At 35.0% G+C, this 12,869-nt stretch overlaps 1 protein-coding gene across 1 annotated transcript; it reads left to right on the forward strand.

The window, feature by feature from the left end:
• The first annotated feature begins 1,124 nt into the window (after positions 1 to 1,124).
• On the forward strand, positions 1,125 to 12,389 carry ap2s1 (adaptor related protein complex 2 subunit sigma 1). Its single transcript, XM_052107259.1, has 5 exons — positions 1,125 to 1,271; positions 1,902 to 2,051; positions 2,788 to 2,901; positions 6,703 to 6,762; positions 10,892 to 12,389. The coding sequence occupies exons 1-5, from the start codon at positions 1,269 to 1,271 to the stop codon at positions 10,991 to 10,993; spliced, it is 429 nt and encodes a 142-aa protein (XP_051963219.1). The 5' UTR covers positions 1,125 to 1,268; the 3' UTR covers positions 10,994 to 12,389.
• The last annotated feature ends 480 nt before the right edge of the window (positions 12,390 to 12,869 follow it).

Here is a 12,869-nt window from a genome sequence, read left to right on the forward strand (position 1 = left end):
CATGTCGTTTGTCTTTTTTTTTTTTTTACGTGCACATACCAGTACGTATTGCACCATACTGTATACTTGCATACTGTATTGCACTAAACTGTAATATACCAAGGCTTTGATAAACATCATGTGAATAAGTCTTTTAGGTGCTTTGTCTGTGACGGTATGCTCTGTGCATCTGCGGTTGAATTATTTTTTTTTTTTTAGCAAGAATGTAGTTTAAAAATGTAGTTTAAATGTAGCACACTAATATTGTTGCTACTTGCTACTTTCTCTTAAGTGTAGCTTTTAGCTTAGCTAATTATTTATTGAGTATTTTGTAGCTTAGCTAGCTTTTTTGAGTAGCTTGCCAAACACTGATTAGCCATTTCACAATACATTCACACAGCAAGGGCTATTGTCTATGTGTGTGGTCAAACTGGTGGAATAAAAACAAAAGGTTAAAATAAAGGTAAAAGTTTTTCATAGTTCCATTCATATTCCTCATAGTGATCATTGGAAATATTGTATGTAAAAATTAAAATTAAAAAAAATTATAAAACAGAGCTAAAGCTTAAATGGCCACATATAAGCATCCATTTCTGTTGAAATAATAAAAACACAAAATTTTAAATCCATTACACATAAGTTTTACTTGAGCTGTTATTAAATTAGCACAGACACATCAACTTTGAAACTCTTAGGACTAACATTTATTTCTAAAAACATAAAATTCATATATGGCCACATTAATAAATAAAAATATCTCTTTTTCCATTCTGTTTTCTCCAAGATAACGACATAATGTAAATAATTTCCTCAAGCTGATAAAAGATTCAGGTACATTTGATAAGATTCATCAAATCGTCAAATGCGCCTTGGAGTCCATTTCAAGATATTCCTTCTTTAACTATGAAGTCTATTAAGACCGTCTTAATACGTTTAATTAAATCTATTTTATTAAATTAAAACTTACAGAGCAAAAATGTCACAAATCAAACATCTTAAATAATGTTATTTGACCTTTGTGTCATGTGATATCGTAGTCAACAGCTCAACCTCGTAACAAGATGGTACTTGTAGTCTTGAAGGTCAATTTCTCCTCGTGTTTTTGTTTGAAAACGTCTACCTTATAAAACTTCATTACCCATCATCCCTCTTCTCGCATCCTGTCTGGTGAAGATAGCAAGCGGCAGCAGAAATTAGACCAGACTGATGCTGTTATATTTCCTTAATTAAATCAATTAAACAGAGATTAAAATAACTCAAACGACCGAAATCGTTATAAAAAGAGCACAATGGTAAGTCTGGTTATCTAATGTAGGTAGTTTCGATCGCTAGATTAGTAGCTTGCAGGCTAGTGTGATATATGTCGATTCTAGCAACATGATCAAGGTCATAAAAGCAAAGAAAACATAGATTATAATTTTGGTTGCTTTTGTGTCACTTTTTATTATTCTAAGCCGTATAAGTATAGAAAGAACGCTTTATAAATCAGAAGCTAAATTATATTGCCTGGATATTTGGCGCTAGGTCGTAATTAGCTTTGTATTATGAATTTTATAATGTTTACTATATTATTATTATTATTATGATTTATATGAGAAAGCATTTATAATGCTGTCTGAGCTGTTGTTTGTTCTCAATGCAGTGTCATTAGGTACAGAAACGATACTAACATCAATGTCCCCACAGTCACTGGAAAACTGGACATATCCGTTTTCAAATTTACTTATGACGAACAATTGAAAATGGCATGAAATTAATTTTTCACAATATCTGGGAACTCTGTAACTGTAAAAGTCATGTAATATATATATATATATATGTCAAGGTCCTGCCTTCATGAAGTTTTATTTGTTGCTATTGCTGTAATGTGGCAGTTAGGCTTAATCTTTTCTCCTGTTTTTTATTTTTTACTTCTTGTGCAGATTCGTTTTATCCTCATCCAGAATAGGGCAGGGAAGACCAGGCTTGCCAAGTGGTACATGCAGTTTGATGATGACGAGAAACAGAAGCTGATCGAAGAAGTTCATGCTGTAGTGACCGTTCGTGATGCCAAGCACACCAACTTTGTAGAGGTACAGCATTTACTTTAACATTTTACCTCTGACTGCTTCAGAATTCATTAAAAGGTTGACAATCATGCAATCTTTTAAATGCAGCAATCATTAACACATTAACCCTTTAAGCTCTAAGGGTGTTTTTAAAGATTTCCTGTTTCAGTGGCATACGTATGCGTCCAATGGAAATGTATTTGAATGGGCTTTTGTACACAAACCATGTCGATTCCTTTACCAAAATTAAAGGCTTATAACTAAAATATATATATATATATATATATATATACACACAACAACAACAAGGAGGGTCAAGTGTTTGGTATCATTGCCAAGAAAACTTTTACATTCTTTAATAATGTACTGCAGATGACGATAAATTGTGAGACTCAACCTTAAAAACGGCTGGTGTTGTTCTGACAAATCAATCAAAAGTTATAACATTACAAAAATAATATATCCTTGTGTACAAAAACATCTTCAGTTGTCCAATTCTCTCCAAACAAATAAAACATCATAATTGTACATAAGAACTAATTACACATGCTAACGCAACAATGACTAAAGGATTGCATAGTATGCAGACATGATTTTAGTAATGAAATTTCAATATAATTTCTTAAATGATAGTAATTGTGTAATTGAAATTCATTGATCAAAAGATCAGTGAATGGTGGGGGAATGGTGACTGTTGAAAATGTGCTTCAAAGAGCATTTTTTATTTTAGTCTAATGTGTTCCATTGTTTTCCTCTACAGTTCAGAAACTTCAAGATCATTTACAGGCGGTATGCCGGCCTGTACTTCTGCATCTGCGTGGATGTGACAGACAACAACTTGGCTTACCTGGAAGCTATTCACAACTTTGTTGAGGTAAATCATATCCAGAAGCTGCCATATGTGACCTGCTCCATCGTTTTGAGTCAGAAACACCCAGAAGTTTTATGCAGGTAAAAGAGAAAGTCTCATGTTTCTAATGATATAATCATTATTGTTTCTCCAAACTGTGATTTTTTTTTTTTTTAGCCGTAGATTTGTCATTTTACTTTTGTGTTTCTGGGTCAAAGTGGCTCAAAATAATGGAGCAGGTCACATTTTACTCCTGTAAATGACCATAGGGTCTAAGACTTGTGTTAAAGCTTATTGCTTTTTAATTTGATTTATTCCTCTATCTTATATATAGAGACATTTTCAGCTACCATCAAATAAAACTGAATCATTATTTATGTGTTCTGCATTTAATTGAGCAGTTAAATGGCTTAATCAGCAGAATGCTTGAACACTAAATTGATTATGCAGCATTGAACCCATAATTAAAAAGCTCCCTTATATGCACCAGTAATGAAGCCTAAATCGAGATGAGATATGCGGACTCTTAAGGGAAGTTTATGTTACTAGCTTAGAAATGTAAAGAGATTCATTTTAATTAAGGCCGTTAATGTGCAACATGATAAATGAGTGACGTTTACTGAGCTTAAAAGAGATCAAACAGTTTGCATTGATGTGGTTTGTGAGTGTTTTCTTCCACAAATATCACCATATATTTTGAGACTAATAATTCAAAACAAAATAATAGATATAAAATGTTTAAAGCAAGAAGTGAAGTGCATCCCAAAAGTAGTTAAAAATAATCAAGGCATGTTTGACTCATTGTTTTTCACGTAATGGAAACAAGCAACAACACTGAATAATTTAGATTTATATTAGTAGCCAATATCAGATGTTTAGCAGAGACAGGCCACTTAAAATAAATGGGAGAAATTGGAATGCCCAACGTTCAGCAGATGTAGAAAGAAAGTCCCGCCTTACAGGTAAAAGAGCCAACCAGCATTTAGATTTAGACATCGCCTGCCAGTCAACTCAAGAACTAACTGAACCACAATATAAAATTTAGTTAAAAAAAAATCAGAGGTAAAGAAGCACAATTTATGATTCCAACATTGCCAGATTTTAATGCTGGTTTGAAATATGTTCTTTGATCGTAATCTTGATCTAGATTTCTGTCTTTCCCCATTCAAGTAGATCAGAGCTGCACTGGAAATAGCCTCTTGAGAGCATTCCAAAGATGGCCGACAGTGGACTGACTATATGCAGTTAAATATTGCTATTTATTACTAGAACATTTTAAAGCATGTAAAATGTTGTACAGGGATTTAGTAAACATTAAAACAATGAAAACAAATCGTTCAGTGTTTTATACCTACTCACTGAACAAAATAACTGTTTCACGGAAACTAAAAGTGCGAAATCATTGTGATATTTATGATGTTAGAGAATGTTTCCTTGTGAAAGACAGTCCAAGTCGTCTGCACATGCTCCTGGCATAGACTGTACCTAAAAGTGAATCACAAAAGACCCTTAGTCCCACATACAGTCCCAGTACTTTCCCCTTAGTAACTTTCTAGATGAGAACTCTTAAGAGGAATGGCACATCCGAGGAGACTTTTCCCACTTGCGTTCATGCACATAAAAATGTAACCCCTGTAGTGACGTCATCTAGTGTCGACCATTTTTCTTGTAAAATTGTAGTGCACGATTCAATAGAAACAAGACCAACACTGATGGCGGATGCTAGGATTGGAGCTACACTTTTGTTAGGACTGTTTTACACTAACGGGTGTCTTCACACTGGGTGTTTGATCTGTGTGGTGCTGTGTCCCTGAAGCCGTAGTGAGAGTAGAGATGAGGTGCTCTGCTTATGGGGCTTTTCCACTGCACGGTACTACTCTGCTCGCTTTTTGGGGGTTTTCCACTGTGGATAGTACCTGGTACCTTGTACTTTTTTGGTATCACCTCGGTCGAGGTTCCAAGCGTGCCGAGCTGATTGTGACGTCAAAATCTTGCAGATCACTGATTGGTCAGAGAGAATCGTCACTACCAACGTCACTGGATTTGTGACATGGGACATCAACCTGCTAGTTTTAAAGTTAGCAACAGCAATAGCCATACCATTTGTTCACACGACTTTCGACATGTGTAGGGAAAAGTAAAACAAATATAAAAGTGACTACAGAACCATCAAGGACCACAACAGCCAGAGTTGTTCAAACAGAAAAAAGTGGAAGTGGTTAGACCAAATGGACGCTATCTATGGCAAAAGACCAGCGAGCAGTGGGAGGGAGAGTAGATGGTCGATGGAGGATGGTACGTTTTGTTACATTAACTCTATATTCTGCTTGAAAGCTTCGCTTTTAGTTGACCAGTTACTGGAAAGCTTGCTTCTAAAAGAACCAGGCCAATTTAACTGTTACACTTGTGTAAAATCAACATGCATCAACTGCTTTATACAGCACATTGTGCTAGTAGCTAACAGCTAGTGGTTGTGTTATTGTTTATGATCAGTAATGTTTGTGTCATGTTTAAGATGATGTCAGGGCAGTAGAGGTGGCGCAACTGTGACTATTAACCAATAATCCCACCCATGTTGAGGTGGCATTAAACTGCATTGGAAAAGCAAGCTCAGAAAAGTAAAGCGAGTTGAACCGTAACGTGCAGTAGAAAAGTGCAATTAGTTTAACCATACAGCACACACTGAACTCAGTGGAAAACATGTTAAAAGTGCACTTTAAACCTGTTTATAAACACTATTTTACAGTAAAGGCTCAACATAAACTGTAATGAACTTCTTATCCATTGACTGAAAAAATACATCTTGATGCAAGTAAAACATGCAGTAACAGGCACGAAAAACTTTCTTCATGTAAATTATATTTCATGATGGTTAAGAATATATTTCAATTACCTACTCTCAAAAAACATCTTATTTATGTCTGTTATGTCAGGAAAAATTTTATGTTGTAATGCAGAAATCACTATTTTCTGTCTAGTCACGCAGCAGCACTGCTCACCCCTCTCACACACACACACACACACACACATAATGCGAAACAGGTGATACTCTTTGGATACCTTGTTGGTTTTGTTATTTCTGTTAAGGAAAAATGAGTGCAGTCCTCTAATCAAATTCATAGCTGCTAGCCTTCTATTCACTCATGTTGGCTGCTGACTCTTCGCATTTCTCATTGCTTTTTGTGTCATACGTTTTTGACCAATCACTGGCTGCAGAACCTCCCACAGTCTCTCTTCTCACAAAAGGTACCTGAACTGGAGTAGGAGCTAAAAAGTTCCTCTAAATGGCTAAGAGTAACTATAGTTCCTCAGGTGTGAAAAAGATGAATAGTAGTTCCGAGTCAAAAGTACCTAAAATGGGCTTTAGTTCCTGCATTGGGAAACGGCCTAAAGAAGTCGCAGTGTGCCTTTCCTGTAAACTTTTCCAATTGCTGTCATTGTATAATATCAATAATGCTGAAATGAGCTTTAGTGAGTGCTCTTAACAGGTAAATAAAGGAACCGAAGTGCAATGGGGAGCATTTCTTCTCACGTTATTGTCCTTGTCTAAGAGACAAATGGAATGTGGCCATGAGGGAAGGCAGCCAAGCCAGGAAGAAGCCAGGAGTTCAAGAACATTGTGACATGGAATTCTAGGACTTCCTCTGTACCTCCCTGTAAACAACTCCCCCAACACATAAACCAGCCCATATGCTAAATGTCACTGGATTAAATTCAAAACCACAGCTATGTCATTCAGCCAATCATCACTGGTTCTACTACTCTAATATGAATTCCGATTGGGGTGAACGACAGTACGCTCAACTTATTTCTCTTGCTTTACAGGTTTTGAATGAGTACTTCCATAATGTGTGTGAATTAGATCTGGTCTTCAATTTTTACAAGGTAAGTATAGGACTTCCTTCAAATGAATAAATAACTAATATACTGTATAGGGGTGTGAATCTTTTGTTTGAAAATTTGTGCAAATGTAGAACGATTCACTTTTGATTCGATATACAATGATATTTGATTAATGATTTGAGTTTTCTTAAATGCATTTATAGTATGTGTCTAAAGCAAGAAAAAGAAAGACAAACTACTTATTGTACCAAAAGTAACTTGAAAGAAAACATTAAATACTTGTAGGCTACTTGGAATACAACGAGTGCAATTTGCCAAATAAAATATTTTAGAGCAGAGCGTCACTAGAAAAGTATTCCATATTTCACTATAAAAAGTCTGTGACTTAAGATTTTATTAATTTTCATGACTTTTCGCACATGTAACTAAGTTCATATTTATATTTTCAAATATATTGTATACTATTTTGCTGAATCGCAATTCATTCGATTTTGAGCTGTTTAAAATTGCTATTGACCACTTAACGATACTCGATTCAAAAATCATATTTCTAGATCGATGCATATAAATCAACTTGATAAGTAATTATGGCAGGGCGAATATTAATGATATAATCAAGATAATTTTGCTGACGATGTAAAATTGTCCAATATCGCGATGATTTAATGTGCTTTCATTTGGCCATTAAATTTCATAAAGTGCGCATCGGTAGACTAATTTCACGATCCTTCAGGGCTGCACAATTAAACAAAATGATATCAAAATGTCGAGTTGGTCATATGTGATTATTAATCCACAAAAGGCTGTGATTTAAAGATGGATAAACGCAGTCTGTGTGTGATGCAGAACAAACCGGTGACGCGCTGATCTGTGTGCACGCACACAGTTCACATGCATTGTGACCGCAACAGGATATTATACAAATCTACAAACATGGCACAGAATAACAGAAAATTAGGTGATTACAGTGTTACAGGAAATGCACAACATTGTAAACTGTCAAATACACAAAGACCTTTTTCACAGACTGTTTAGCAGCATAAACCTAGACAACTTTATATGATAATTTTTTTTAAATATGGATTTTTTTCTTTTGTTCTTGGAGCAAATGAGTATGTGAAAATTATATTTGCTGTGGTCTCCCATTCACCGCTGTCGAAGTTTACCCTGCAATTGTTTACTTTCGCGTTCCAAAACCCGGAGTGTGAAAAAGGTCTATTGCCTTTTCTGTGTCGAAATAAAAGCTCCTTGTGAAGTTGAAGTAAATACTGCAGCACTTTCAGTGTCAAAATAAAAGCCCCCAGTTGAAGATGCCGTAAACGGCACAGAAATGTATGACTTTTGTATAATGCAAATCTAATGATCCGATTAATAATGATATTTCAGCATTATATTATTATAATCAAACTGATGTGTCCCATAGTAATAATTTAGTATTAGGCTAGGTTCAACAGGGGTTTCAAAAATAAGTCAGTGAAATTGCTTTGCACAGTAAAAACATTTGAGGGTAAATAATGCTTTTTATTAAGCTACAATGTATCATTGATATGCACTTTAAATATATATTTCATACACAATGAATATGATTGAATTTCATTCTCCCTTGTGTATATTTTATGAAAAACAAATGATTTGATTTTTATTTAATGTCTTTAAAATATTTAATCTACTTGGCTACAATGGCTGTTTGGATGAAATGATGGTTCCTCTGATAAAAAATGTACCCCATTTACTCTCTTTATACACATTCTTGGTCTTTTTGTGCACTATTCATTGGTGTGCGTTATCCCAAAAAAAAAAAACATATTTTCGTAATCTTTCATTGAAATGTAATGCAACTTGGTCTGCCTCAGCCAACCTTCCTTTTCGGCTGACGTCACAAAGCCATCTTACTTTTCAACTGATTGCAGCATGCCTTGGCTTACCCAGTTAGAGCCCCTGTAATTGTTTTGGATGAGAAAAATATGTTTTGCATAAGCTAAATGCTTTAGAACATCATATATATGTGAAGTACTTCAATGAAAGGAACATTAAGAGATGATTCAGTGGCGGAAAACAGTCCAAGAAGCAAAATCTTGAGCAAGAAAAGGAGTTAATTTGCTATCTTTTTCAGCTGTAATACTTTGCCATGGTAACAGGTATACAGTTAAGATCATACTCGTACATTTGTGCAAGAGGGAGGCTGCCGTTAAAGAAAGCCAAAAGCAATTATAGAATAATGCTGCTGTGCTAATTACCTGAATTATTTTTGAATCCGCCTACGGGAACTCTAAAGGCAAGTTTTAAACAGGACCAGAAAAGAAGTTGTGCACAATTCATCAGTGCATGTTATGTCAAAGGAAAGATGTTTTCAAGAATATCTTTATTTCAACTATTTATATTTTGTGATTCACCTCGGAGCTGGTTGGTTAGGTTCATGGCTTAGAACAGGCCTACTCAACTGCATTTCAATGAGGTTGTATTAGGTGCTGTTCACACCGAACGCGTTTTGCGACTGATTGTGCGGTTTTTCAATTGTTCTCATATGTTAACTTACTATTACATATGTTAACTTACAGTGTCTCGTGCAGGAGCACCTCGTTTTTAGATGCTTTCAGAGTTTGTGCTACAAATAATAATTATCCAGAATTTTGACAAGATAGGAAAAGTAAATAACTAAAATCGTACTGAAAAAGCATTCGTTCGGAGAAACAGAAAAGTTATTTTCATTAATTTTGGTGAAGAAAACATTTAATTTCTCAGTTATGGACCAATTTTAAAGCACTTTTTAGTTGATTTTTTTTTTTATTTTATTTCTTTTTTAAATAATTTTCTGCTGGAAAGTTTTTCTCCATGTTTTATGTAGTGATAAAATATTATAGGCTTACTATAACACAATATCTGATAGAAGCTTTTCATTAACAAAATAAACTGGCTTGGCCCGCGTGCCCCAGAGGCTTTTTTTCATCTGGCCCACTTTGCTGTGAAGTTGAATAGGCCTGGCTTAGAACTCTTTAATGAAGTACTGTATGAAATCCCTTTGGTGGGGCCCTATGATTTCTGCATTGCAGAAAAACGGATGGAATTTGCGGAATCCAGTCATAAAAACAATTAACTACACCGAATGTCACGGAATTTGACATATTTGGGATTAAATTAATGTATAAATGCCCAGTTAATCAAATTTAAAATTGTGATATGTCCCAGTGTGATTAAACCTCTTAAGGCTGAGATTTGAATAAACGAATATCCTACATGAACTGCGCACTTCAACAGTAAGTGAATGTGAGAAGCCGGCCTCATACTTAACCGCATCATAAACTTCACGTGCGCTCTATGTATTAATTATAATAAGTAAAGCACTTTATTCACTGTGAAGTGCATAGCACATGCAGACTATATATAATTAAATCAAGCCTTTTCTGGTTTAATAGCCCATATAGCTAAGCAAACTGCTTTTCCAGAGGTGAGAAGAGAAGCCGTGAAAATTGTTTTAGTTTTCCGAAATAGTTCAATTTAACTAGGCATATGAAATTGAAAAAGTGCGACAAATATGACTTCTGTATGGTAAAATGTAATAGTCAATGTAGTAGTAGTAGTGATAATAATATATCAATAATAATTTCATTATATTTAAGCAATATCTCAAACAAGAGTTTCATCACTGCTTTCGTTAATGTAGTGTTGCTCTACTGTGCAGCAGTGTATTTGACCCCAAAAAATAAATTGTAATAGTAATTGTGTAGTATAGTGGTGAAGTATTCAGCAGCGTGAAGTTGTTCCGCAGGTCCAAAGACACGTGACCCATTTGTCATTGAATAATGTCTCTAAATACAGTTGTCCTACTACAGACACTCTTTACAGGAATGCAGGTTTATTTTTTTAAATGTTCAACAAATCAATGTAAAAAGTACAAATTAAACAATAAACACGTAAAAAAATATTTGTATATATGTGCGCAATTATTAGTAATAAATAATATTTAGCTAGTTAGAAGGGTCCCTGTTTAACTACCAGCATTAGCTGGGAGAGCTTTTAATTCATATGTAAGCAAAGGGGACATTAATGACTTAAATATACCCATATGAATCGAATCGAGAGCTTGTGAATTTGAATCAAATCGGTAAATCTGTATCAATACCCATCCCTAGAAGCTAGTCACTAATATGTGTGTTGTCTAATTGTGTTATAGGTTTACACAGTTGTGGACGAGATGTTTCTTGCAGGAGAGATCCGAGAAACTAGCCAGACGAAGGTCCTCAAGCAGCTCCTTATGCTGCAGTCTCTGGAGTAGAGAGCCCATTGGTGTCCAGTCACTCAATCAATTGACCAACATTGCAGCATGCCCTGCCCACCTCTGCTGCAACCAAGCCATAATATGGGTGTTGTCTCGCTGAAATAAATACACAAACGTTTCACCTTTTCTTAAAATGTATAAAATCACGTTTTTGCATTCAGTTACTTATGAATTTTCAAGAAGATATGCATTTGGAAGAAGACCTCCCCAGTTATTTAGTTTTGACCTAATTGCTTCTCCCAGTGCTTTGGCTCAGCCAGACTCAAATACTTCAGCGATTTTATAGCACAGTAGACTTGAAAGAGTCTAACTGGCAACCTCTCCAAGCCCATTCATTAACTAAAATAGAGAATAGCCATCCTGACGGCCAAAACCGGCAAGTCACGGAAGCATCTGAACCATGAGGTCCACACTCTACACTACAAATCCTGAAAGAAATGTTATCTTGGTGTTGTTAAATCCTCATTTTCTCAAATGAAACCTTCCCAGACATGTCGTATCTAGAGTTCTCTTATGACCAGAAAGGTCAATTAACAAAATAAAATTCCCACATTCAAATCAAATATTCATTTAAAGGGATAGATCACCCAAAAATGAAAGTTATGTCGTCATTTACTTGCACAGAGATTGTTCCAAACCCACATGACTTTTGTGGAACACAAAAGGGGATGGTAGGCAAAATTTTTGTGACTAACATTTAATTCATTGTATGGAAAATGTAGCATTGTCATTTTGTGTTTATGGAACAACATGAGGGTAATTAAATGAGGTCAGAATTTTGATTTTAACTGAACTATTCCTATTGGAACTTGTTTAGTTCAAATCTATTGTGCTACTTGCATAAAGCAGTACTTTTGAAGGTTTTTTTTGTTTTGTATTGTGTACATATACATTATATATGCATATATTTTAAGTGTAATTTTATGAACTAACCAGTCATTCCAGTCATCTAAATGCTCTCTGATGCTGCTCATGTTCTTCCACTGTAAGCGTTCAGATTGCATTGAAGTCTGTTGGCAGTGTGGAGAACTAGAGCCGGTGATTAGGGAGTGGTTTAGGGAAGAAGGCTTTGTAAAAGAATTGATCTTGGGGGAAATGACAAAAGATGGTCTTTTAATTTCCCCTTTTGTAGCGGCAGTTTCCTTGATCCAAAAACTCTATGGCAACTGCTCAGCCTTGAAACGTTCCATTACAGTTAGATTCATACAAGTTACTGTGAGAATTTGTCTTTTTGTTTTATACAGTTTATTTTTATTTTGTTTTTGTCCCAAAATATTCTAGATTTGCCTATTTGTCCCTGTAAGATTGCAGAGTAAGAGTTGATGTAAGTGGTGTTATACCCCCATATGTTTCTGTCAGTGTATATATCCATGATGGTGAAATAAACCTTTAAAAAAAATGCCTGCATTGTGTATGAATATAAATTATGTATATTTAATAGAATGATTCATAATCTTGTATTAATCGCTACAAGTAAATAAATGTGCTATACTGCCATCTGCCGGTAGAAATGTTAATGAGAGTTAAGTCAGTTATAGATGAGGTAATCTTTGAAGTTTAGAATTTTCGCTTAAATTCTGCTTGTTACTAGTGTTAAATTCAAATATGGTTATAAAAACAATTGTAAAGACTAAATTTGTACATCTTAAGAAGACAATCTTATTGGTGCTTGCCGTGGAAAACGCGTTCCCACACCGCAGTGTTTTGAGTGGTTGGTGGTGGTTTGAAAAATTGCTTCCGGTTGCACCAAACCCCTTTAAAACACTAAGTGATAATAATTCCTTTACAGTTATAAGGGGTTTCTTAACTCGTGGGGTTTGTTGCAACGTGGCCCTATGTCCCTCGATGTGATCCTTCAACACAAGTTTTTTTC

This window comes from Xyrauchen texanus, chromosome 36, assembly GCF_025860055.1.
Source record: "Xyrauchen texanus isolate HMW12.3.18 chromosome 36, RBS_HiC_50CHRs, whole genome shotgun sequence".
In the NCBI taxonomy this organism is placed as follows: Eukaryota; Metazoa; Chordata; class Actinopteri; order Cypriniformes; family Catostomidae; genus Xyrauchen; species Xyrauchen texanus.

Coding starts and splice junctions, on each gene's coding strand:
- ap2s1 (XM_052107259.1), top strand. Junction 2,902..6,702: donor CTATTCACAACTTTGTTGAG/GTAAATCATATC, acceptor CTTGCTTTACAG/GTTTTGAATGAGTACTTCCA. Junction 6,763..10,891: donor TGGTCTTCAATTTTTACAAG/GTAAGTATAGGA, acceptor ATTGTGTTATAG/GTTTACACAGTTGTGGACGA.